The following is a 27,639-nucleotide window of genomic DNA, read 5'->3' as shown; positions in this document are numbered from 1 at the left end:
GCAGCTACTGTGTCAGCCCTGTGGCGAAGGAAGACACACTGCCTTTGTCACCTGAGGCCACTTTCTGAGAACTTACAGTGTGCAAGTGATTCCATTCTATCCCCTAGACAGGTGACACGTTTTAGAAAGGACTTACTAAGGGAAGGGTGAGTGTCCGTGCCAGGGTGTGACAGGCAAGACTTACCAGGTATTTATGGGATCTTCAGGCTATGTCTGCCCCTTTGCAGAGAAGAGCCTGGGGGGGGGGGGGGCCTTTGGCAAACATCCTTGGCTCCCACTTCACCCCAGAAGCAAGTGGGTGGCTGTGTGTTGCTGAGCAGCCCATCTCTCGGGACTTCCTCACAGACCCCCAGAACTCTCGCCATGCCGTTCAGCATGCGATTTTAGTATCTGCCCCTCCTCCCCCGCCCTCCCCACCCCCCCACCCCCCCCGTTCTCAGATCTTGGAGACCAGCACTCCCCACCAGACCTGCTCACACCCTGCTCCCAACATGCCTTCCTTCAGACAGGCCTCTGAGCTGACAGGCAGCATGTGTGTAGGTTCTCCACAGCTATTCTGGTACCCGCTGGCTGCGAGTTCTCCCCCAAGGCCCATCTGCCAGGCCTCAGGAGCCCCGGGGCCTGTGGGAAAGGAATGGGGGGGGGATGTTGGATAGAACCTTCCAGAAATAGTGAATATTTGGTTAGGAGAACCAGCTATGAGGAAGCCAAGCTTCCTGTCAGCTATAGGGAGCCATGGAAGGTTTTATAGAAGAGAGTGGGGCGGTCACAGTCCTGAGGGCCGACGAGGACAGACAGACCTGAAGCCAGGAAACCCTGCAGTCATGAGGAGAAGTTGTAAGGCTACAGTGCTCTTCACATGTATTTCTTTTAAAATATTAATTATTAATTACTATTTTTCTAGCTGCCATGTTGATAAGGTTCTTGATGCAGAAAGTTGACAAAATAGCAAAGGGGGAAAAAAAGAAAAATTAAAAATCAGCCATCACCCAATACTTTAGTCCATTTTCCTATTGCTATTGTAAAACACCGGTGGCTGAATATATTATAAAGAAAAAAATGTTTACCCAGCCCGTCATTCTGGAGGGTCAGTGGCATGGCACCAGATTAGCTGGAGTCTACTGAGCGAGCGCTTCACTGCCAACTCGAGCTGTGAGAAGGCCAGTCACTGCTAGTCAGCCCTCTCTTGAGGGCTGCACCTCTTCCTTCTGAAAGGAACACCTTCCAAGATGTAACTCCCAGCAGGCCTCACGTTTCCAAGTCTGATCACCTCCCACCACAGAGGACCAAGTCCCTTACACAAGGACCTTGGAGGGGCAATGCCCAAAAACCGGCATTAGTGTCAAGCTCAGGTGGTGATGGTTTTCCTAGCCAGTGTGAAGAGTTCCGTAGACAGGAGCAATGTTTTCCTCCTGTGTACTCAGCCTGCAGGGAGCATCTTCCCCAAGTCAGCCAGTGTCCCTACTGCACCCTAGTGACCTATAACTGTTTGTCCCCTGGGGCGTGTTCCAGGTTCATTTTCCCAGTCTCATCCACTCAACCATCTGTCCCTTCCTTCCCATATTCTGCAACTATCCTGCCTGCTGATGTGCTTCCAGAGCTGTTAGCACTTCATTTTTCTTCAAAACTTTTACTTGTCATTCCAAGATATGTTGGAATGAGGCAGATCTGGATTTCCTGCCACCGCCTTCATCCGGTCCCTATTCAAAAGCCCCTGACGCTGGGCGTGCTATCGCTTACTCGATCGAGGCGAGGCCCCGATGCACAGCGCGGAGGTAACTGCCAGTTTGCGGCTGATTATACACAGAGATACAATGGACTCATATTGGAACTTCTGTCTGCGCATCTCTGATTATCTTCCAGGGATGGTTCCTAGAAATAGCACTCGTGCATTCTGAACCTTTTGTGTGTATTGCCAAATTGTCCTCCGAGAAGATCACACCAATGAATTCCAGCGCCTAGTCGAGCATTCTCTCACCCTTGGCAGTGGCTGTTTTAATTTGCATTTCTTTGATTACTATTGAGATTGAATCTCTTTCCTAAGGCTCCTCTTGTTTCTAATTTTCCTTTTGTGAGTTGGGCAGCTCATGTGATTGGCACTTTTCCTGACTGGACCGCCCTTCCCTCCCAGGTTGGTGACGCCAGGCTATGGGCTCTTCTCACGTTTGCGAGAGGTATTTACCTGTGCTTCATGTGCCCTTGAACCTTGGCTTTGTGACTTGACATGTGGATTTGATATTCATGTGGCTGGATTTATCGGAGCCACGCTCCTCACCTTTAACGCTGTGCTCAAAGCTCTCTCATCACAGGGATTCTTATAAATATGTCTGTTTTCTTCTATTGCATCCACTGTTGTGTTCCGCCTTATCTTGAATTTCAGTTAAAAAAAAAAAAGTCTGAAGCATCAAATCTTTTTTTCTCCTGCTCTGAGACACTCAATTATTCTTCGGCATTTAATGACTATATCTTTTCCACACTCATTTAAAATGCCTACGCTAACGCTGACCTTTAGAAAATAACATACATTTCTATATATTTTTGACCAGTTTTGCAGGATATAAATGTAGCGCACGCCACAAATGTGATTTTTAAACTTTCTTGTGGCTACATTTTAAAATGTTAGAAAATAAATAGGCAAAAATCAACTTTAACAATGCATTTTCTTTGCTGCAGTATGTCCTAAATATTATCATTTCAGCACATGCCACTAACTAACCTCTGTGAGAGCTAGGGACCCAGTGGTGTCGAGGAGGGCTGTGCCAGCTCAATCCGTTTCTGCATTTAAACTTGTCCTGTTGCTCTAACCAATGTGGACCTGACACTCTATGCTTTAAGGGCTTCTCACTTATAGCGTGACTAATTCACAGTCTGCCTTCCTTTGCTCACGAACTTTATTTTCACCAAATTGATTGTGGTGAGGCTCCCAGAATGCTCTTGGCCTCTTGCCTGAGTTCTGGCCACTCTCGGGTTGCTCTGCTGCAGACATGACATCTTTGTGTCCCGTGGCACACATTCCTGAGCATGGATTTCTTGTCTCACTTGGTTACTGGTAAAGTAGCCTCATTTTCCGTATATAGGTCCTTTCCCTTGGCTGTTGGGGTTGCTTCTGTGTGTCCTACATTGAGGCCTGCCCTGGGAGATGGGATCTACTTTCTAGGATATTTTTAAAGTAGTTATCACTGGCTTACAGGAAAGCTATTGATCTCCATGCACGCATCTCTTAGGACTGGCTGTAATGAACATATTGCTTCTGGAAGTTTCTCCTCTCTCAGTTCGCTTGGGTCTTCTGAGCGGTTGTCAGCAACATCGACATCAAGGATGAGCCTGCTTTTGGTTCCCTGGACCACATCATGCCTTGGTTCCCTGGACCACATCATCTTTAGCTTCTTAGTTTCTCATTGTGACGTCCTGCATAGTCGTTCAGAACAGAGTGACAGGTTTCTAACTGGTTTTAAACAGGTTTCTAACTCTAGCTGAGCTCCCCAGGGACTGGGTGACTTTCTGGGTGTCATTTAATTCCCTGTGTCTCTGGAAGCGGGGGCATGTTCAGATTACCTCAGGGGTAGGGACTATTAAAATAGCTAATATGCATAAGTACTCAAGGCTTAGAACAGCAGCACCCAGGGGCCACATGCTGTCACTCTCTCCTTTCTGATCTTCTTGAGCATTTCTCTAGACATTAGAGTGACATCTTCAAATAGCAGTAACACTGAATACTGCCTCCTCGTGCTTACCTTCAGTGGAAACGTAGTCGTCAAGGTGTGATGCCTGCCAAGTACTCCTCACTGTGTTGAGCGATGTTCTGCTATATAAGATGTAGATCTTCCATCTAGGAAACGGTGGCGTCTTAGACTCTAGATCGGTGGCCACTTTTTCTTTTCTTCAATGTACAAGTTGGGAAATGGCAGCCAACACTCTTCCTGAATTCATCTCATGATGCACTCATGCTGCACATATTTACAAAGTGCGTCCAATTCCAGTCATGTGAACACAGCCGAGAATGGACTGGCCCCTGCCCACAGGAAGTCTGAATCCTTACGCAGGAAAATAGACAAGGGAGGAAGCAGGCTAGTGGCTCTTACGTGACGTGATTGAAAATGCCGCGGAGATTAGTCAGGTAGGGCCAGGGGCTCTGGCTGAACAGTACTGAGTGTGGTGAGCTAAGGTCCTCCAGGATGCCTCAGAGTCAGGATGTCACAGGGAGGGGAGCCCCAGGCAGAGCAGCTGAGCAGAGGCGCTGGCGTGGAGGGCTCTGGTATGAGAAGAGTGTCAGAGGCCATTGTGGCTGGGGAAGACCGAGGAGAGACAAGTGTGGCTGGTTAGGACCCTGGGAGGGAATTTTTAGAACTTTTAAGGAGTTGGCTGATACTTTGAGTCATCACAGACTCCACCAGAGAACACCTTGGTGGTCGTTCCCAGGCTGGGGACTGTCCTGATATGGCCTGAGGTGCCTACTTGCAGGCTGGGACGTCTTTCATTTTCTTCATGAAACCCTTTGTGAAAATTCTTCTCATTTTGATGAAGTCAACGTTGTCTTTTGTTTGCTTTGGAGCCTCGGCTTTAGGGAGCACTGTCTGATCCAAGGTCATTAGATTTTATTTTGAGAGTCTTGAGGTTTTCCTTTTAGTTCCTACTGTTAGACCTTTGGTTGCAGCCTTCCCTGAAATGACTCCAGGGCCTGACCCTGCACGAAGCTGGAAAAGCCCACCTTCCGCCGCCCTTACTTCCTGCTGCCACTTGGTGGCACAAGAAGCACCGGTCTTCGTGGTTACCACCCTGACCCAGGGTCCCTGGGCACACTTCCCTAGAACCTTAGCTCCAAGAAAGATCTAAAATCTTTCCCCCTCCGCTTCCACTCCCCACTCCCCCTTCTTCTTTCTCCTCCCTTTCTCCCCCCTCATCTATAGCCTTAAGAACCAGAAAGCTGAACCTTAGAAAGAAGGTTCCTTCCATTTTCCCATCCCAGACTCTGTGCATCTGCTTTATAAAACAGCCATCCTGATTGGTGAAAGGAAAACAGGGGGAGGGGCCAAAACTTAAATTTTTGGCGAAGCATTACCTTATCTTGTCTTGTAAAGAGAAAAGCAAATCCCAGGCCCTTCCTGGATCTTCTTGTGCCCCTTCTAGGTTATTATTTTCGTCTGCTTTTCTCCTTAGTGATGTTTTCTCTCTGAACCATTCTTTTTCTACTTGGGTTTGCGCACTTGGTCTCTGCTCTTGGGTGTTATGAAATGCATTTGCAGAGATGCGTTTGTGTTTGATCGTGGTTTTAGCCCACTGTACTGTCAGATACATGCTGTTTCCTCACCACTATAATGAAGTGTTCTGCAGTCTTGTTTAAATTTAAAATACTTGGTTTCTGCTTGTCTAATTTCCAGTATGGAAATACAGGAACAGCTACAGCAAGCTCTGGGTGTTATGACACCATTGACCCAGCCTGCTCTTATATCCTCTGATTTGGGGCTCTTACCCAATTTTACTTTTTATGTTGTAGATATTCCTTGTCAACTGTTATCTGACATATCGGTTTTCACTGTGAAAGTACACAGCAGTGACCATGATTCAACATTCAAATCCTCACTTAACCGGCTAGCGTCCACTGCCATGTCTTTGAATCACTCTGTCTCTATAGTACACGTATGTATTTTCTTAGAATATAATTTTAAATATAATATTTACTGTTTTCTGAGAGTTTCATACATGCACTCAATGTATTCTGACCAAACGAAACTCCTAGTCTTCCCCCAACACCTCCCAGATCCACCCCACCCCCTCTCAACTTCATCTTCTCCTTTTGTTGGTGGTTTTCAAAACAACCCACTGAGTCCCATTTGTGCTGCCAAACGATCATAGGTACGGGCCACTCACTGGAGAGAAAGCATACACGTGCCAGATACGCAGGCAAGATGAGAAGACAAACCAGAAAGCGGCGAAATAAAAGCAGACCCAATAATAACCCAAGATTTCCTACCAGAGGTCACACCCCTAAGACAGATTCTCCCTGGCCCAGAAGCCATTAACTGCCACTGGCTTCTCAGTTTGGGCTGGGAGCCCCTGAACCCTCCTCCTCCCCATGCTGGGATGTTGACTGGTTGGTCTTCTGTGGGTCTCATGCAGGCAGCTGTGAGCCCCTGGGCGCAGTGGGACGTCAGGTCCAAGACTGTTTTGTTCTGGTCCTCCTGGACCTCTGGCTCTTACAGTCTCTCTGCTGCGCTCTTTCTCAATGGTCCCCAAGCCTTGGGAAGAGGGAGTGTGACATAGATGTCTCATTCCTGTCTCAGTATGCATGAGCACATCTCTAAGTTGTGGGTGTCAGGACGGTCATGTGACTTTTCTGTCTACTATGTCCTTACATAAGTCATAGCTTCCCTCTGTTGTCGCCTTCAAATGACAAATTATCCACCCATCTTCTTCAAATCGCCCCTGACATTGTATCAAGGTTTAATGAGGATGGTTTGTTTGGTTGGTAACAACCCTGTCCTGTGCTAGCTACTTACAGAATTTTTCATCTTTGTAACAAAGAAAGAAAACACCACATATCTGATGCTTGAACATTTATTTATTCTAAAACATGACTACCACTTTTGCTTGAATAATTTAGTCTTTAAAAATTTTATTAAAGCTTTCTTATAAAATACCTGCAAATAAAACAAAATAAATAACAGTGAAATGAACCAGACCCTGGGGCTGCCATTTCAGTGGACTCCTGAATAGTTAGAGCAGGTCTGGAGCTGGATTTTACAATTCTCACACACGCGCGCGCGCACATACACACACACACACATGCACACTTGCACATACATGTGTACACACACACACACACACACACACACACACGCATGCATGCATGAACATGAACATGCATGTATGCACACACACTTCGGGACAAAGATCAAACCAGAGAAGCAGCTTTCTATCCTTCCTGACCTGTGTCCGTTACGTGCACCAGTTCTTCCTCATCACCCAAATCCGCCCCCCGCCCCCCACCCCACCCCCGTTCTCCACTCTCCTGTCTTACTGTTCTCCCATGCACATTCATCTCCCACATAGAAGGGAGGCCTTGTGTTTTTGTCTTTGTGAGAGTGTGTGACCTTGCTTTAAGCTTTTCCGTTTTCTTGAAAATGTTGTGATTTCATTTTGTAGAGTTGGATAGTATTCCGTTGTATATTTTCACTCTCCATTTATGTATTCTTTCATATATATTATTTATTTTCCCATGTTATTTATTAACCATATATTTTATTATCCATCAGATTTTCACTATCCATCTGTTGATGGACAGCTAAGCTGATTCCATTTCCTTGCTCTAGTGAATCCAGTGACAATACGCATGACTAATAAACTTGTCTGATATTCATATGCTTTTGTTTGAAGACTTTCAATTTTGTTTGAAGACACAATTGCAGCTTTTGTTTGAAGACTTTGGTCTTCCTATTCTAAAAGTTTTCTTCCATTAGATCTTTCATTGTTTCTCTTTTGCTCTAAGTTGATCTTCAGTATCAACTTGGGTGGAATTAGAGTCACCTAAGACATGCTTCTGGGCATCCTGAGACGTTTAACTGAGTAGAGTCATGGAGACATGGCTGTGTCCAGTCCAGAGGCTGTGCCCTGACCTGAATATAAAGGGGGAAACCAGCTGAGCACCAGACGATCAGCACTGGTCACGGCTTCCTGACTGCAGATGAATGTGACCAGCTGCCTTTCCTGCCACATGAACTGAATCCTATATTCCTTAAACTATGAACCAAAATCTCTTCCTTCCTTAAGTTGCTTTTGTCAAGTATTGTCATAGTTACAGGAAAAATCATCAACCCTCTCCCGGCAGCTGCTCTCTGATACTTTGTGGCCTCCTCTTTTTCCCACCCTTCATCTCCTCCCCATCCCCCCTTTCACCCTCTATCACTAGATAGTGGAGAAAGAAAGATAAAAGAGAGAGAGGGAGGAGGGGAGAGGGAGAGGGAGAGAGTACTAAGTAATTCCCTTCTTCTTGTTTCTTCTTTGAGCACAACTAACAAATCACAACCAACACCCCTGAATGACCAACAACCACCCACACCGCCTATGAGGCTCTAACATTTATACACCCTCTGAAAAGTTCCCAGAATTCCAAATGTCACACAGCCGCAGAAACTCTGGAGCTGGCTGAACCACGATTCTGCTAGAGCACGAGGCAAATCAGAGTCAGCTGCTGAGGACAGTCTGAAGCAGCCCCACATCCCCACACCTGAGGTTAAAACGAAACCACATTCTTATATATGTCAGGGTTTTTAAGAAACCAAAATTCCAGAATTTTCACTCTCCCCCATTTTGGGAACCCCTAATTCCAGAGTGAGTCTCTGTAGTTCCTCTCTTCTCTCTCTGGCATCTCTATCTCCACCCTCGCTGACCACATCCAGGAGACGTTACCTCCTAGTGATCTCAGGCTATCCTGCATGCCTCCGTCAGTGTTCTGTAACTAAGTTTTGCTTCTGGCTGCTTCTAATGTGTCTTAACTCTCAGATTCAGTAATCTAATTCATTTCCTGCCATCATTTTCTCAGCTCTGCTGGGGTCCTTTGAATTCTGGTTTCTTACACTGTATCATTTCCAACATTTCAGAGTTCTGGTTTGCTTTCATCTCTGAAGCACAAAACTGATGTGACAGTTTCCTTTTGCTTCCGGTAGCAAATCTGTTCGTTGATGAAGCCCTTCCTCTGCTCATGTTTGCTGTCTGTTCTCCACAGTCTCCGCGTCCTCCCTGACCGTGTCCTCTCACAGCCTGGCATCTGTGAACTCTCCCTGGGTCTCCATTGTTTTAGCTGCCTCTGCTGAACTTTCACTTGAGTCAAGAACAAAACTTCAAAGCCAGGGAGGGACAGACAGCTGAGGGCCAAGGAGTCCCATGGTGTTCAACTGTCTCAGCTATTCATGCTTTCTCCATGTAGGTGGGGAACAGCTGCTGCAGATGTTCAGGGTCTCTCTTGACCTCTACCTCTGCTATCTTGACTGTGATGTTTGACAGGCACCATGAGGAAACTAGATTTAGACAGCTCTGCTTGCTTGTTATTGGACAGCATAGCCAAGCCATTCCTAAGGCAGGTGGGCTGTGTGATGAGAAGCGGACTCCGCCAAGTGGGTCCGCACCCCCTGCCATTGCCCCGCCTATTCTTCTCCTGGGCAGCACCCTCTATGTGGCTCGGCCTATTCTCCGATGCACAACCACCCATCGTAGGCTATGTGGTCAGTCCCCCGCCCGCCCGCCCACCCCAGCACACTCTCACTCCCCACAGCACAGTGCCCCCTGCTCAGGAAGCAGGGCTGTGAGTCAGCCTTCAATCTGGTTCCCTTGGCATCGTACCTCGCTGAAATTCCTCAAAATTGCTGGCATGCTGATGCTTCTCGCTCCTCTTTTTTCCAACACCGAAGCAGAGTCTCCTATTTTTGTACTACCTTGCAGGGTCCTTTCTGTCACTTGCAGAAGGGGGTAGCTTAGGTGGGAGGTGGACATCTGTGCTCAGTTTTCCTGTCTTCCAAAGTTAAAATGGCCTCTCGTTTGCACAGTGATGTTCAGACGGATGAGAAGTCTTGGGCGACTCCCGTTCTGCGGCCTCCTTTTAATTTCTTGCTCTGTGCTGGCTCTCAGCACATCACCTGGATTTATAATTCTTTTTGTTTTTGTTGTTTTCCTGGACATGCTCTCTCTCTCTCTCAAATTCCAAGTTAGCATCCCTCTGATGTGTGATTCTTCCGCCAAACATGGCCGCCAGGCTCTGGCAACCCGATCCATATCCCGGCCTCCAGCAATATTGACGGAGCTTCCCACATCCTCCCTGCCCTGCCAAGGTCACGACCTTCAAGTGGAAACAGCAGAAGGTGCTCCCTGCCTCTTAGTCCCCATGGGTCCCTTTCAGAAGCCGTGTGTTTCTCTAGAGAGCCATTTCGGATCCTTCTGGCGTATCCCTGCCTCGCCTGTGAGTCAGCAGAGGTAGGGTGCAGAGGCGCCCGCCCCAGGCTGGCTTGGCAGCCCGCCCCAGAACCCATCACATCACACAGTTTGTGTGCTGGGCCTGTGAACAGCTGCCTCTGGCCCTCTGTGGGGAGTCACCAAGCTGCCACAGCTGCTCCTTCCCGGGAGTAGTGAAAAGATCGCTCCTAACAGAGGCTTCTGTGCATCCCTTTGGGGTTTTACAGGTTCAGGCCAGCTTGTTCCTGCAGAGAGACCACACCTCTTGGGTTTAGGTCAGTGGCACTACCGCATGGCTTGCCCTGCAGTAACTGAACCAGAAGCATGGTATCTTATCCTATGTTGAATAATATCCCTGATAGTGACCCCTGCCCCTCACACCCAGCACGAATAATCTTACTTTTACAACCCCCCTGGGGTAAGCTGCGGAGGTACTGGGGTTTTTTGTTTGTTTGTTTTGCTTTGTTTTGTTTTTAAGAGTTCTCTTGTTCACCCAGAGTGGCCAGGGCTACAACAAGCAGAGCCCTGGGCCTCCAGGTCCGTGTGGTTCCCTCTCCTCGACAACCTACAGTGAGCACAGAGTCGTGAGCTCTAGGGCAGGCGCTGGCAGCCCTGGCCCGTGTTTCCGAGTCCAGCTCCTGGTCTAGCAAAGGTTATTAGAACACAGCCGCACCCCCTGCTTCATATGTTACTTACAGCTTCTTTTGTAATACAACAGCAGAACTTAGTTGGGACAGAGCCCAAAAGGCCTGTAAAACCTAAAATATTTACACTCTGGCCCCTTGCAGGGAAACATGGCTTTCCCTCACTGTTGTGGGCCATAGAAAGAAATCAGACTGAAGTTATGTCCTGGGTTCAGTGTGTTCTAGCTGTGTGACCTTGGGTAGCTGCCTTGACCTCTCTGTGTCTTATTATACTTATCCACACATTGCTCATAACTATGCCTTTTAGGTCTACACCAATGGCTACAAGTAATGTCCTGGCATGAGTGAGGGACTAGGAGAATGGGGGCACTAAAGACACTGGGGGAACAGGAACCCTATCGCCATTTCCTTTTTTCCCATCTTCTCTTGGTGTTCTGCCTTCTCCACTCTCTCTTCTACGTCCCTCTGGAGTGCTCTGGAATTTCTATCTAAGCCCTCTTCTCATCACCGGGATGAAGATGACATGGCCACCTCTCTAGCCCCCCGTTGGGCGCCAAGCACTCAGTGACACATCACAGGCAGTAGGTGTCCTCATTCAGTCACGCAGATGGCTCGCTGGTGCCACCACCACGGTTCTGAGACCTTCCAGGGAGGTACGTGGCCTCCAGACCCTCTCACTGCACACAGCACAGGGCGGACAGGTGGGCGGGTGAATGAACCACAGTATACTGTCCTGCCTTTCAGATTTGCATCCCAGTTGGAAAATTCTACTTAGGCCTTGCAGAGTAGATATATATAATCCCCAGTACCCAGTGATGTTGCAATGTCCAGACTGCTGCGCTCAGCGCACTCCCGGCCCAGCAGCCTGCTCAGCAGTCAGGGCTGGGTCCACCCAAGACGCACACTCAGCACCTGCACGGGATGAAGCTGGCTCCAGGCTCCAGGCCAGGGGATACACAGGTTGTCATTCCTAACCTTGAGGGAGCTGAGACAGCTCAGTTTCTCTATTCAGAGCAGTGTATGAGGGGACTTCCTGATTACAGAACCAAGTAGTCTAGAGGCTGGAGGTAGGGTAGCTGCAGGCAGGGGCATCAGAGTGCCAGAGCTGAGCCTGGGACCCCCCCCCCAGAGGACATCATAGGAAGGAGCTGTTTACATTGGGCTGCCAGAGTGCCCAGAGCCCAGGAACTCGGGTGGCCCATGCCGGTGTGATGTAAAAGAACTGTATGGTTTATGACAAGATGCATGCGAGCCCAGGCATCAGGCTATCCTTCGGAGACCTGCACCTGCAAAGGGAGAGTTCTACAGTTTAGGGCCCCGCAGGAAGCATGGCGTGTTGGGAGGGGTCAGAAGAAAGCAAACTTCACAGAATTATTTTGGACAAGGCCTGGGGGAATCAATTGAGCTAAAGAGACCCCAAGGACCAGCAATGGCGGGAGTCAGGACCACCACCAGGTGCCCTCGCGGGCAGCAGAAGGAGCCAAGCTGGACAGGGCCAGAATCCAGACAAGGAAAGAGGAGCCAAGCAGAAAGAGTCTTAACTTTTAACTCTTACTCTTCCTTGCCCTCAGACTCCTGCTGGGGCCTCTCTTGGGCCTTCTGGTGCCTGCTGGGTTCCGTTGCTCCCCAACACCCGCTGAGACCCCTCATTAGCCCTCCAGTGCCTGCTGAGACCCGCCATTGGCCTTTTTACATCTGCTGGCCCTCTGATTCCTTCTGGGGTCCTTTTGGCCCTCTGCTTCCTGCTGGGCTCCCATTGGCTTTCTGAATCCTGCTGGCCTCCTATTGGTCCTTAGACCCCTGCTGGGTTCCCATTGGCTCTCTGACTCCTGCTGGCCTCCTATTGGTCCTTAGACCCCTGCTGGCTCCCATTGGCTCTCTGACTCCCGCTGCGCCACCCATTAGCCCTTACAGTTCTGGATTCCATTGTTTCTCTGATGCCATTTGAGACTCCCCATCGGCCTAACCTAACTGGGAATCTCAGAACAAATCAGATCAAGAGGTGCCACTCATTAAAGTCAAATTCCAGAGAGGGCAGGGCAGGGCAAGCTCGAGGGTGTGAGTGGGGACAAGGGTTGGATTTCAGCAAAAGATACAACCTGAATTGTGTCTTGTGTCGTGGACATAGGGGCTTCTGTGTTCTTTTCTGCAAGTCAAGTCAAGCAGGCAAGACCAGTCACTGGGTGTGCTGCCTTGGAGAAGGGATATGATATCCTATGAGGCCGACATTTTAGTCACAGGTGAATCATAACAGAGAGGGGAACGAGTTTTTCTATAGACGGTTCTAGACATGATACCCACGGTAGTGCCGAGGAAAGGTGGAGTTTAAACTGGAAAGCCAGACTGGGGTACCCTAAAAGGGTGTCAGTCCTTGTAAGAATGGGAGGAGAGCATGAAGATCTCTCCACTGGAGGAAGTCGGACATCAGACAGAGGAGTAGACGCCACAGGTAGAGCTGAGGGTCACCCCAGAAGTTACTTCACTGCTTCCACGTCGACTCTGACTCTATGGAGTTCCTTCTCTCTGCCTTCAGTCCCCAGCATTCAAGTATGTACGGGTTTGAAGTTCCCTGGGTGCCCCTCCCACAATTCCATCACTCCTCATAGACTTCCTGTAGGCCTCAACGCATAGGATCTGGTTGTGCCCAAGATGTCAGGGCTTGTGTGGAAAGGAACGTGGACCTGCCCTGCCAGGGTCAGCTCCAAGCCCAAGTACCCCACTTCCCAGACCCCATCAAGGAGTCCTGAAATCCAACCTGCTTTTGCCCACTCTCCCGTCTGTGTTTCTGTTCTCTATAATAGAGAACAGACAGACAGGGACAGACAGACCTGGGACAGACAGGGGTGTCATGATGGAGAGAAAAAGCAGGTTCCTTTCAGGCAGCCCAGATCGGGGTGTGAGCGGCGCAAGCCACAGCTGCGTCTGCTCTCCCACAAGGCTGCTCACAGAGGATCTAACCTGCGTCTACGTGGAGTGCTGTCCTCTGAATATCACATGGCCATTGTCCTCTGGAATTCTCAGCATATGTGATTAACCACACGACACCTGCACAAAAGTGGGCCGGTCTCTGCCTCATGGTCTGGGAGGTGGGGGCGGGCCACATGAGGTCCCTCCCACTCATGAATATGCATAAATGGTCAGTGGCTGCTAGACTGAGCGATTTCCTTCAGAGGAGCTTGTGTGCTGCTCAGGTTATGGTAAACTCTGATTAAAAGTCATTGCGGGGCTAGAGTGGCTTAGTGGGTAAGTGCTTGACACACTCTTGGAGTCCCAGCACTGAGGTGTGGAGACAGGAGGATCTGTCTAGTCAGTTGGTGCACCCTAGTCAATGGGAGACTCAGAAAACAAGGCAGGGAGTGACTGGGGAAGGTTTCTGATGTCATATGAATGCATGCAAAGACATACATGAGTGTGTGTGTGCAGGCACATACACACACACAAACACACACACCTCTATTATTTAGAGCTTCTTGGCCATCAGACTAGATTCCAGTGGGACTGTTACTTTGGTCTTTGTTGCTGTCCTCTCTGGGGTGAGCAGAGATTTGCTCATTATCCAGAAAAAGTTCACACTGTGCATTAGGGCTCTCTAGAGGAGCAGACCCACTAGAATGAGTTTATATTACACAGGGGTTGTTAGATTGGCCTACACAGTGCATGCTAGGTAGTTGAGCAGTGGCTGTCTGCATACTGGAGATGCTGAGAACTAATTAGATGCCCAGTCCACGGGCAGAATGCCTCAGCAATCACAATGCAGGCCTGGAGGGTCGCTGCAGAGCTGCTGTCTTCAGACTTCATGGGAAGGCTTAAGAAGCTGGGTCTGGATGTCTTTGAAAGATAGTGGCAGCAGCAGAGCAGATGCACAGATCAGCAAAGAGCAAAGGCATACAGACTGAACAGCGCTGATTTTCCTTTGGTCCTCTTTATACCTGGGCCCTGTGGGAAAGGCTCTGCCCACCTCAGAGAGGATCTTCCCAACTCAATGAATTCTTCAAGGAAACCCACAGACCCACACAGATCTGTTCAAGCTCACAGCCAAGGTGAACCACCACGCACTGCATCTTCACCTGCACTTGTCCTTAACGTTTTTTTCATGAAGGTTCAACTCCAGCTACACAGTATAAAGCACTAACTTACCTGAAGTAGGTTGTTCTGTGTTCCCACAGGAACACCTCTACAGAGGAAGTACTTCTACAAGAATTTAAGCGCATTTGCCAAATCTTAAGTGGGGGTGGGAGGGAGGGAGGGAAGGGGTGTCGGGGGCAAGCAAAAAAAAAAATTAACCCTCATGGTTACCTAGAATTGCTTCAGCAACTTCAACATTCAAAAAGAACAGGGAGTGGGGTAAGCACAGAGTTGACAATCCATAGACGTTGGCGGAGGGAAAGGAGCCTCATGCTTAGTGTCCAGCTTCTGCTTGCATGCCTGCGGTGATGGGGCGCTCACTACCGCCTTCCTTGTCACTAGAAGCGTTTCTTCTTCATCATCTTCATCTTCTATGTCATTATCCTCATCTCCTGTCCCTGCTTCTTCCTCCTTCTGGCTTAGGGCCAGAATCTGCGTTCCTGGCCCTTCTAACTGTTGGCTCTCTGGCTGCTGCTGCAGGATGTCCAGAGTGGGCATCCCCTCTCTCCTGTGACTGCTCTTCCATGTTGAAGCCGTCCATCTCCTCCTGCCTTGATCTTCGCTGTGCTAATTTTCTAATTAGTTTAAATGAATGTAGTTCCTGGGGAGCTGAAGCCCCACTAAAGAGTGACCTGAATTATTCAAACATTGGGACGTTTCAAAACCTATTTAGCCTAATTAGCATCTTAACTCTGTCGGCACCCTCAGCATTGAAGGAGCCGTATTTGAACACGCTCCACGTGTTAATGGATTTTTCTTGAATGAACTGTTTAATCAAGTGAAGACACGTTTCATGAATGAATAGAAGTAAATCTATAATTATACGTTTTAGTCAGGTAAGTGGAGTGACATTTCAGCACAATCTGTGGCTATATATAGTGGTACATTTGAATGACAAAGTAGGTCACCTCGGCTTCCGTAGGAGAGCTGGGGACTTGCTTTGCTCTGTGTTCATTTCTAGCCTAATTAGAATGTTCAGGTTTGTAAGTACAGGTGGCTCTGTCGCCATCTTCACCTGGAGCACTATCTTTCTGGATGGTTCCACAGCTGGGACAGTGGCCTCCGCGGCAGTGGTGTCCTGGGAATGGCTGGCCGTCACAGCTAAGTGTCTTGGGGTCCCGGGCCCTCCCACAGCCTCTTGTCCTTGGCTGCCAACTTCACTGGTTCTAAGCCTGATCCACTTGAGACCCACATTTCAAGACAAGATGTAGCTATGAGGTGAAGAAAGCAGGGGAGGGCAGGAGAGGAACCCCATCTGCGAGGAAAAATGGGACTCCGGATTAGGAGAGGATGTAGCCTCTGCCTCGGTCTTCAGCTGAGAACTTTTCCCCCTAAACTCAGAGAGTAGAGACTTGAGCAGCTCACTGGACTCACCTGGGAAACCTTCATCGTGAGGCTTGGCAGTATGGCCAGGGACAGACAAGTGCAATCTTGTAGGTCCCCTTACAGAAGGGCATGGGCCAGGGCTACCATTCAGCCACAGCCTGGTTCTCCATCTCTGAGAATGAGGGAGATGATACGTGCTTATTGTTTGAAACTGCTGGGATAATGCTTTATACAGCAATGAAAGGCATATACTTATTATCAGTTACCCAACGTCACTGTAACTTGTGGCTTCTGGCAGCTTCCCGTTCTCCCCGGCCCTTGCTTTGGACTCTCTCATCTGGATAATAGTAGTGTGTGTTTGTGTGTGTGTGTGTGTGTGTGAGAGAGAGAGAGAGAGAGACAGAGAGAGACAGAGAGAGAGAGAGACAGAGACAGAGAGAGACAGAGACAGAGAGAGACAGAGACAGAGAGACAGAGAGACAGAGAACACACACACACACACACACACACACACACACGCTCACTCACTCACTCACCCTTCATTGGCCCCACAGCAACCTGAGTTATCACTGCGACCATAGCTCCACTCAAACCAACTCCTCTCTTAACTCCCCAACATGGCTTTTCATAGCACTTTGATCACAACATATTTAATATAAATTGTAAGGCCCACATGCTCTAGCCCCACCCACTTCTCCTTTCTTTCCTGCATCATACCAACACTGTGCCAACCCTTCTTTTAGGCTCCACTTTAATTCCAGCTTCAATCGTCTTCTAGTTTTTGTACCATCTTCCTCTACCACAGGACCTTTACACATGCTGCTGCTGTAGTTGGATACTTCCTGCTCCGTTTCTTGGCCTGGGTTTGACTCTGCTTCACTAAACTCAAGAGTCTCAGCAAGTACATACACACTCCCCAGGGAAGTTAGCCGAGGAACACCTCCCATAGCCACTCGACAGAGAGAGACCCAGGATGACAAGTAGCTCAGTTCAGTGTTAGTACTCCATGCTAGAAGCCCATCAACCGACTTCCCCAGTGCCTGAGCAGAAGAGATGCCAATCTCTTGAATGAGCATGAAACAAATCCATGAGGTTGGTGGAGCATACTGATTTCATCCCTGAAAATCCAGAGGCCCTGGGAGCTGTTGGAGAAGGCACAAAGCCCCAAAGCCAGTTAGTGGTTGGACAAGAGCTGAGATTTCAGTCCCAGTGAGAGACCTGACTGAGGGGCTGCAAATGTCCCTCCCCAGCTGCCTGAGCTTTATCTTGGGGCTTCTGAACTCAATATTACCTTGATGGAGGTCAGGCATCTGGTGCTGCTAAGGAGGGGGACAGAAGGGACCTCACTGGCTCTGTATGTGGGCAACAGAATATGGTGGGGACAGGAACTTGGTGGGACAAGCGTTCACAGAATCTAGAAGCAGTGGAATTACTGGGAAATCTCTGAATTGGTCCATGTGGCCCACCATAAGGTTGTAAGCTTGCTTAAAACATGATGAGTTTCTTCGAGGTGATTTTCATGGGTTGCGTGGCTCTCCTAAGTGGGCCCCCTGGATGCACTGTTCTGTCAAAGCACGCCTGGTAGGAATTTTTGACTTTACCATGATACAAGCATGGTTCCCATTCGAATCATAGACTGGGATTTGTGTGTGTGTGTGTGTGTGTGTTGTTGTTGTTGTTGTTGTTCCCATTCGAATCATAGACTGGGATTTGTGTGTGTGTGTGTGTGTGTGTTGTTGTTGTTGTTGTTGTTGTGTGTGTGTTGTTGTTGTTGTTGTTGTTGTTGTTGTTGCTGCTGCTGCTGTTGTTGTTGTATTAATCTTTTCTGGTGATCTTTGGTAGAATACTCTCTCACTGTGCCAGGAGCAGCAACCACGTGATCCCAGGGACAGCCGAGCCCCAGTATCCTGGGCCTTTGAAGCTCATGCGCCATTTTTTCATGGTTTTCCATTTTCTGGGTTTTGAACTCACCCACCCCATCACACATCAATCCATACATCAATCAGCCTCTTCGTTTTATCTTCCTGGGAATGAAGAGCTCTTACTTTCCCCCAGAAGAACCCGTTCTTGCTTTTATTAAATAGAAGCGAAAAGGATCATAGATTCTGAGAGTCCCAGTCTAGAGCAAACAGCTCAGACTCTGGCCCGTTACCCAGGACAACCTGCAGGTTCAGAGCAAACTGGGCATTTGGGAGACTGAGCAGCCGGACTTCTGGTCCCCATGTGAGGGTGGGGGGGGGGGGCTCTTCCTCACACGGTTCTTTCCTGTACTTTGTCTCTTTGAACACGCCCTTTACCATTGCTTCCCTTGCCATCTCTAAAAGTCCAACAGAATAAATACCCAGCTGAAGGCAAAGGTCTGGAAGTTGACGCAGTGGGGGCCCATGGCTGACGGTGCACCCGGGCCTGTTCTGATGTGCCAGGCCGGAGTGTGGGCAAGTCCCTGGACCGGACTTCTCCCCTTGCTTACTCATAGGTGAAATGGGGGAGGGGCAGGATAAGATCACCTTTAGGGTGGATTTGTTTGTTTCCAAAACAAAACATAATTTTCACACCTTCCCTGACACACTCACAGATGCCCCAGCCAGTGGACTTATTTTTTCTCACTTTCAAGCGAGGCCCAGAACTCCATAGCATACAAAGGCATTCCACAGCCCATGCTGGGCGTGGAGCCCGATCTGTGAGCTGTTTACACACAGCCACCGGGTTTCAGGTGAGAAGAAAGGGATTCAAGGGAAGCAGGGTCACCTCTCCAATTGTGGGTGACACACAGAGCCGGGCCTTGGCTGTGCCCTGCCCCTGGGTGACTGATTTGCATTGCCAGCCAGCTGGTGTCCCTAACACCTGTGGCTGGAAGCCTTGAGGTCACAGCTGAGCTGTGAGGGCAAAGGCGGCATTTGCCCACCTTAGTCTCTAGTCTCCTAGCAAAGCAGAGGCAAAGCTGTAAGGGACTGGAATGGAGCTGGAATGGAGCTTGGTGGTGGAGCATCTGCCGAGCATGCACCCGGCCTGCTCTGCCCATCACTTTCCTCTGTGTGACAAAGCAGCACCACCACCAGAAGCAATTAGGGAAGAGTTGTTTGCATTGATGGCTGCAGAGGCATCACAGGAAGCAGAGAGAAAGAACTGGACATGGCAGAAGCTATAACTACTCAAAGGAAGGCTCCAGGTTCTAAAAGGTGCCATAACCTTCCCCAAACAGCGCCACCGACAAGGGCCTACATGTTCAAATGCCTGAGCCTGTAGGAGACGTTTCTCATGCAAACCACACACCTGGGTTCAGTCCCTAGTACCTCCAACAAAACAAGATGTGAACAATAATACCAGACAGTGGGGCACTCCTTCCTGTTACAAAACATCTCTCGTGAAGCATCTCAAGCATCCAGAAAACTACAGAACAAAATAAACACCGGGCAGAGTTCACAACTGTCCGCACCTCTCCCTCGAGAGACTAAAGTATGACACATGTTCACATGGGCCCTTTGGCTGCCCTTCCTTGGCGGCGGCTTTCTGGCCAGTGACATGCAGAGCCAGAATGTTCAAAAGCCACATTGATATATACTTCAGATGTGTCTTCTGATTGCTGAGATAAGAAAGTTTATTTTTATTGAGGTAACGTGTACAGAACACCACATCTTCCCACTTGGCCATTTGTAAATACACAGCATGGACAAGGGCCCTCACAAGTTACATCGCTGCAGTGTTTATGTCTCCTGAACCTTTGCACCACCCTAAACTGATGCTCAGAGCCCATTAAGCACCAAATCCTATTCTATGTGACTGCCCCACCTCCCCATGACTGACCACCCCGCCACACCCCACACCCCTCAGGACCATCCCATCTATTTGCCTATCCCAGGTCCCGCGTGTAATTGTGCCTCTGTATCCACCTTTCTTTAGATTAACCCATATTGTAACATATGCAGAATCCTAATTGTTTTTGAGGCTGAGTAGGATGGCACTCTGGGTGTGCACACCATGTCTTTATGTATCCTTCCAGCAGCAGACATCTGGGCTGCTTCCACATGGGAAGGAATGTCCCATGAATATGGATGTTAATGGTTGAAAGCTGGAATCTCCACCATGGGCTCGTGGGTTTGGCTACTTGGTTCCTCATCCATAGTTCCATTTAATGGGGGTCTTGGAGCCTTTGGGAGATGGCGCCTCGCTGAAGGAAGTGAGCCACTGTGGGGCAGGCCTAGAGGGTTGAGACCTGGCCTGACTCCCTCTGCCCCTAGGCTGCTCCCTTCACACACTGCTATCATGAACTCGCCCATCATTTTCTGTCATGGCGGACTGTGCCCTCTTAGACTGTGAGCCAAGACAAAGCCTTCCTCAGCTGTGGAGATGATTCAGTGGTTGAGAGCCTGCCCCACCTCCAGAGGAGCCAGGTTCTCAGGACCCACGCTGGGCAGCTCACAGCATCTGTAACTCTAGCTCCAGGGTATCTCTGTGGGTAACTGCACACTCCCTCGAGCACACACACACACACACACACACACACACACACACACGACACATGATGGATGGATGGATGGATGGATGGATGGATGGATGGACGGTAGATGGATAGATAGATAGACACGTACGTATGTAGTTAGGTAGATAGATAGATAGATAGATAGATAGATAGATAGATAGAGACAGACAGATACACGTACATACATACGTAGGTAGATAGGTAGGTAGGTAGGTAGATAGATAGATAGATAGATAGATAGATAGATAGATAGATAGATAGATAGATGGATGGATAGATGGATAGATGGATAGGCAGATAGATAGAGACAGACAGACACACGTACATACATACATACGTATGTAGGTAGATAGGTAGGTAGGTAGGTAGGTAAGTAGGTAGGTAGATAGATAGGCAGACAGACAGACAGACAGAAAGAAATGGTAACCATAAAAGCTAAACCCCTCCCTCCCGTCAGTTGCTCTGTCAAACACTTTGCTGAGAAAAGCAGGCGACAGAAGGCGTGTGTGAGACAAGTCCCTGCTGACCTTCTTGTGGCTATTATTCCCAGGAGTGGGGTTGCTGGAGCAAACAGTAATAGAAGTTTGGTTTTGTGAGGCACCACCCTCCCGTTTCCCAGAATCTTGAAGCATATACATTCCTGAGGTGGTGTCCAAGGGCTCGGGGAGGTTCCCATCCTTACAAATGCTTCTTCCTGTCTGCTTCTGATAACAGCCATCTCAGCAGAGTGAGCCACATGTGCTTTTCAAGATCTCTTCCTCTTAGGCTCTAAGAGAGGAAGGTCACACTGAGGGGGCAAGGTCACAAGCAAACCAGAAACAGCAGCACCCAGAAGCTGGGTCCAGCCTCTCACCTGTTCCATCTTAACAGTCCCAAGGCATAGGCTCAGTTGTTGCATGTTTGGGCATCTCGCTATGGCTTCCAGCCGGACACACTCTCCAGGTTTGTTCTGTTTAATCCCAAGTTTAAACAAAAATCAACACCAGAAAACATGAGGGATTTTTATATTGTAAAAGCCTGAATTTTTCATTTCTTACCCCCAAAGTGTCCTAGGCCTACTTCCTGCATAGCAACAGGACAGCAGTGGTTGTCCTTAGAAGGCCATGTGGTCCCTAGGGTGCCACAGTACCTCAGAAATTGCTGATATCTGGCCACGAGAACACAACAGTTGGCAGCCCTCTGCATGCATACAACCTGGAGGTTCGAACCTTACCGTTTCCACCTCACTCTGCTCCATACTGATTCTCCGGGAGTCTTGGCTATGTCTTCACGACAACAGAAAGTCACACTGGAGTTTATACGCAAAACATAAACAAGGTTTCATTAGACAGCCTGACCTGGACCTGGCAAGATGGGGCTGGCCAGGCCGTCTCTTCATCTTGCCTCCTGTAGGTCAGGCTGAGCAGTCCCAGCCTTGTGTGGCATCACGTCAAAGTGTCAGTTGTAGGACACTGCTTTCTTCTGTCTTTCTGGTGCAGTGCTCTCATCTCTCAGTGGTGAGGAGAAAATGGCTTCCCACTCAGCCAGTGCTGACAAATTTGTCTTTCCTGGCCACAGCCCACCCAAGTTCTCTGTTTGTCTCTGTCCACAGGTAAGAAATGACCTGACTGGGGTTCTGTATGGGGAAGACATCGAGATCTCGGACACAGAGAGCTTCTCCAATGATCCCTGCACCAGCGTCAAAAAACTCAAGGTAGGCGCAGCCTGTCACCAGACTCCCTCTTACCAAGGGCTGGGAGCCAGGAGCTCTCTGGCCCATCAAAAACATGGCTGTTAGGGCTAAAAGCCCACCTTCCAATCCACCCAGCACCGGTCACTCTAGGAACAGAGGGAACAACTTGCCGTTCCCCTGTTGTAACTACGGCTTCCTTTCACTGTCTACTGCAAACCCTCCCCTGGACTTTCTGTAGAGCTCCACCCCTGTCCTCAGGTTGGTCACAGCCTGGCCAGAAAGAAGGGAAGCAAGGAATCTAGGGCTAAAAGAGGGAAAAGTGACTCATGCCCTGGTGTGTGTGTGTGTGTGTGTGTGTGTGTGAGAGAGAGAGAGAGAGAGAGAGAGAGAGAGAGAGAGAGAGAGAGAGAGAGAAAGAAAGAAAGTTCTGACTCTAAGGAAGAGAGCATTGGACAGAGTCCAAGCAGGATCCCAGGATGCAGGGAGGGAGGGAGGGCTACAGATGCAGGGGAGGGCAGGATGCTCTGCTGTGGGAGCATCAGAGTTCCACAGAGCATGTGGCACTGGGGAGAATGGGTACCGGTGATGCAAGGCTGGAAACGGGGTTCTGGGCTGGTTCCCAACAGCCAAGCCTTCGGCTAAGCAGCTCCCTCTTCTCCCAAGGGTGGAGGAACAGCTGGCGCCTAGAGCTGCGGCCTCCTCTCTTTCCCTCCCATTCCCTCAGAGCCAAGGGTGAAGTTGTTGGCATGGCAGTCCCACATGTCAACTGTCGGCGTCTTTTCTGACTCAAGTAGGTTCAAGGTTCCCCTTGACACGACAGGTGGCAGTTATGAAGCATTGGTTATAAGATTTTTCAACTTGCTGATGGAGATCCGGAACCCCCAGAGAGTCAGGGAGCCAGAGGAACCAGAATATTCACAGGTCTCATGGTCTCCTCCAAAGCAGACAGAGCCTGTGGGTGACATCTTTGCCCTAGGAGTCTCTGTGGATAAGGAATAGCACCTAGAGACAACCCAGGCGGTCACAGCCGGAACTTTCCCTCCAAGTTATCAAGGACTGTGCTGCTTCGGGGTCTAGATGGGCCCTGTGGAGCCTGGAGGACTCAGGCTCGTGGGAAAGGGAGCTATTCCTGAGTCCATCTTGCCCAGCCTCATGCAGAGTGTCTCCTCAGAGCAGAAGCTTGAAATAGCTTCCGGCCGCTAAGGCCCAGCTGAGTTCTGAGCGCTCTGGCGTTGGAAGGAAGCATGTGTGGAGCTGAGGTATCGAGATCAGGGACAGAACAGGACGTTCTGCTCCTCAACCAAGTTGATTGAAAAAGTGTGGAAAACAGCAGCCAAATACCCAGGCTTTTCAGCCCCAGCTCCTAGCTGGTCACCAACACAGGGCTGGCCAGTGACCATCGTTTTCTCATTTGAACTTCCCAGAGTCCTCTGGAGGAGAGGTTTTTTAGATCTATTTCACTAATGGGGACTGAGGGTCAACATGGCAGGAATTTCACCTGGGGACTGAAGGTGTCTCTGCCCAGCTGCCCCCAGCTCCCTGTGCTGCCAAGGTTTGGGGGGAAGAGATCCCAGCACTGCATAGCTAGAGGCTAGGGCAGGGGCAGGAGGTATTGCACTGCCTCCTGACCGGCGTCATCTCATCAATTCAAGTTTGTTTGTTTCCTGGGGCTGTTTTCACTGTGCTATATCATGGTGTGCAGCTTAGCAGGAGGAGTATGTGCTCCTTAGCCTGGTTCTAGATGTTGGGGTACAGTCAGAGGTTGGGGTGTAGGAAGAGGTTGGGGTGCAGGCAGAGGTTGGGGTGTGGGCAGAGGTTGGGGTGTGGGCAGAGGTTGGGGTGTGGGCAGAGGTTGGGGTGTGGGCAGAGGTTGGGGTGTGGGTGACAACCATGCATTCTCCAAGCCTGCCTTTCTCTCAGACTCTGGCATCCACAGTTGCTGGAGCTCATGGCCTGTGGCTGTGCCGTTCTAACCCCATCTCTGATGGCACCCCCTCCCTGCACCACACGGTCCTCATGCTAAGCTGGGTGAACCCCTTCCACTGTAGCTCAGTCCTCCGCTACTGTTCTCACATGGGGTCCCATTCCAGAACACTGGGGCTAGACTTCCAACACGTCTTTTGGAGGGACACAGCCTGCCCTGTCAGACAGACTCTCCATCTCCTCATTCCAGTGCCCGCCTCCTAATAAAATGCAAGCTTCTCATCACTGAGAACCAAACTCAGTTACTGAATGAGCTGCCTATGAGTGTCTAGACAGCAAAGACAACAAAGGAACCATGGAAGACACAGAAGGAAGCACAGGCAGGGAGTTCTGGAGGGGCTGGAAGAAGGACGAGCCTCTGCTTTAGCGTGGGCTGAGAAGCCAGGGAAGAGGACAAGGAAGAAGCTGAGTATCTGATAACCGGACAGGCATCTGCAGCAGAGGGCAGAGCCAGGGCCAAGAGGAAAACAATCGATAGCATGGAGGATGCACCTGAGCCGCCCTCCCAGAATTCAGAGGAAATGGCCAGCGCGATCAATCCCTCCTGTGAGGGAGAAGGTGAGGGGGATAGGAGGACGTCAGGATGCTCGAGGGCAAACCAAAATAGACACCCCAGGAGCAATGGCTCACGGAGCAGCCAGAATCTGGGTTCTAGAACATTCTGCACTAAGAGAATAGGGACAACTGAGGAACAGGGACCTGGAAAGGTGGCTTGGTTGCTGAAATATAAGCACAAGGACCACAGGTCCCTCCCCAGAAGCCCATATGAAAATCCAGGCATGGTGGCAGGGACCCTGTAATCCTAGTGCTGGGGAGGAAAGACTGGTGGATCTCTGGGGCCCACTGGCCTAATGCGCTAGCTCCAGGTTCTGTGAGAAGTCTTAGAAGAATCCACCCCTGGCCTCAACACATGTACACACTCATGCAAATACTCACCCATACACGAGCATGCACACATACAACAGGCACCATAGGAAACAAACCTGGATCACACAAAATTGCCAATATTTGACCATTATTGAACTATCAAATGCATTCAGTGCAAACATGTGAGATTGTGTGTACTCACTAGCTAGCTGGTCTCTGTGTCCTAGCCACTTTGGTATAGGAAAGGACACTTAGATACATTTCAACAGATGTTTTAATGTACACACTTGAAGGATAAATCTTGAAATATCTAGACAGAGCTATGGGGATTGCAATGGGGGGGAGTCAAACTTCCCCCAAAGTTCTCAAAGCAAGGCTGCCCTGCAGCCTCTTTGAACCATGAAACCCCAGGATTGTTGGAGCAACTAGGACATACATGGTACTGTGTGAGGCTCATGTGATGTACCAGCAGGAAGCCCTTCTGGAAGTGATCCTGAGAGCCAGCTGGGAACAATGGTGCACTTTATAGCTGATGTCAGGATAGAAACAGGAGAGTGGGGACCACGGAATCAGAAGAGAGAGAAGTCTAAAGGATCGCTGTAAATGGGGAAAAGTATATGACTTCCCACAGAATGCAGAAACTGGCACTGCAACCATAACAGAAACATGACCTCCAAAGTGCACCCTCAGAGCCTAAGAAATGGGGAATTTAAAAATCAGACACCAAACTCTTGGTCTCAGTAGAAGAGATCCAAAAAGGGCGTGTCCACAGCCAAGCCTGACAGTGGAGGAAAGCTGAGGTGAGCTGAGAGGTGAGCCCTGCTGGCATGAGAGCCAGGAAGCCCTCTCTCCTGCCACCTAAATCTAAAAGTGTAGCTAGAGAAACCGAAGATAAACCCGGGCTGAAGAAACAACATGGCGGGATTTGAACCCAAAGCTTCTAGAACATGGAAGACAGCAGCAGGGAAAATCTAGTCTGTGTGTCCAAAGAGAAAACAAGCTTTAAAACAGAATGCTCCAAATAGGCCATTGCAGAACAAATAGTAATTCTGACCAGAAGTCCAAATGGGGTCAACTTCAACATGAAATGCCAGACTGTAGTTTTTGTATTTGTTTCTGTTGCTGTGTGGATATTTGTTTGTTTGTTTGGTATTTAGTTGTTTGCTTGTATGTTGTTGTTGTTTGTTTTGTTTTGTTTTGTTTTGTTTGAGATAGGATCTGTACGGCCCGCCTGCCTCAGCCTCTTGAGTTCCTGAAGTAGGGAACACACCCCAGCATCTTGATGCAGGTATTAAGTGCTAAAGGCTGGGCAGAGGTCTTCCACAATGTACCCAGAATCCTGCCAGAGGGGATCAAGAAGCAGGCATTAGGCAGGCCTGCTATAGGCGAGGGGACCAAGCACATGGGTTGCCCCTACTCCAGCTGACATCTTGGTGAACTGCAGAGATGGCCTGCAGGACTCCAAGGGGAACAGGTAGGAACACGGACCAGGAAGCTCCCTGTTACCTCTCTTTTCCGGTTACAGACATTTGCACTTTAATGCTTGCTAAGCATACCCTCCTTTCTGTGTAGCCTTCCCATGGTGCACATCTCTTCATCACAAACAGAAACTCAGTACAGGCTTTGCCACAAACAGACCTGCCTTCCTTCCTTCCCACCTACCTTCCTCCCTTCCTTCCTTCTGCCCCTTGCCTCAGCTGTCTTCAGCCACCATATAAGCTCCTATGACCGTCCTCATGAGCAGAACACTCCCAAGATTGAAGAATTGATGGCTGATGTCATATTGGAAACCCAAGAAAATGATGAGAAGCAAGAAATGAATCCATGACACGTCCCATCCTGAAATAATCATGGGAGTTCCTGTAAACGCCATGAAGACCCAGGAGACTGAGCTCTGTGTGGTCCCTAGGCCCACAGAGCAACACTGCTGGGTCATCACCGGAGGGGCAGGAATCTAACCTCTGATATCACCACAGCCTGTCCTCCCGCCTCAGCCCACGCTTCTGCTTCAACACCCATGACAGAACTGCCCAGTACTTGATTTGTGCTTAGATTTATTCATCCTTTTAATCCTCCCTGTTACTATACAGTAGCAGCCAGCAAATGATGCCCAATGGGCCAAATCTGGCCCTCCATTCTGTTTTATAAATAAAGTTTTATTGTAACACATTCATTTAGAACACTGCTTTGGGCTGCTTTTGTGCTCCAGCGGCAGAACAGAGTAATTGCCACAGAGAATAATTGCCCATAAAACCTAGACGATTTACTACTTGGCCTTCTACAGGAAGTATTATTATCTCCATTTTACAAGTTGAGAAAATGGAACTCAAGGAACTTCACACATGCTGGAGGCCAGGCAGCAGCCTGATGGACGCTGCAGCATGAGGGTGAGGCTGCAGGAGGGCGTGTAGCCACACAGCCAGGTCCTGGCTTCATGCCCATCCGCCCCTCGGTAGCTAGGGGATTCTTCCATAGCCTTCGAACATTCTGGATAATGCTCATACACAAAGAGCAAAAGGCAACCTTTTCTTTATGAGCCTTCTCATCAATAAATCAGGAGGGAGATGGCTCTGCAGCTTACACCCATGGAAGAGGCAGAA

At 49.3% G+C, this 27,639-nt stretch overlaps 1 protein-coding gene across 1 annotated transcript in view; it reads left to right on the top strand.

The window, feature by feature from the left end:
* Positions 1-27,639, top strand: part of Gabbr2 (gamma-aminobutyric acid type B receptor subunit 2) — a 339,984-nt gene that overhangs the window by 151,954 nt on the left and 160,391 nt on the right. Inside the window, exon 4 of the mRNA XM_052176457.1 lies at positions 22,109-22,210. Within this exon, the coding sequence (XP_052032417.1) occupies positions 22,109-22,210 (102 nt within the window). The remainder of the gene's footprint in view (positions 1-22,108; positions 22,211-27,639) is intronic.

This window comes from Apodemus sylvaticus, chromosome 3, assembly GCF_947179515.1.
Source record: "Apodemus sylvaticus chromosome 3, mApoSyl1.1, whole genome shotgun sequence".
Taxonomy (NCBI): domain Eukaryota; kingdom Metazoa; phylum Chordata; class Mammalia; order Rodentia; family Muridae; genus Apodemus; species Apodemus sylvaticus.
This window is presented reverse-complemented; position numbering and strand designations above follow the sequence as displayed.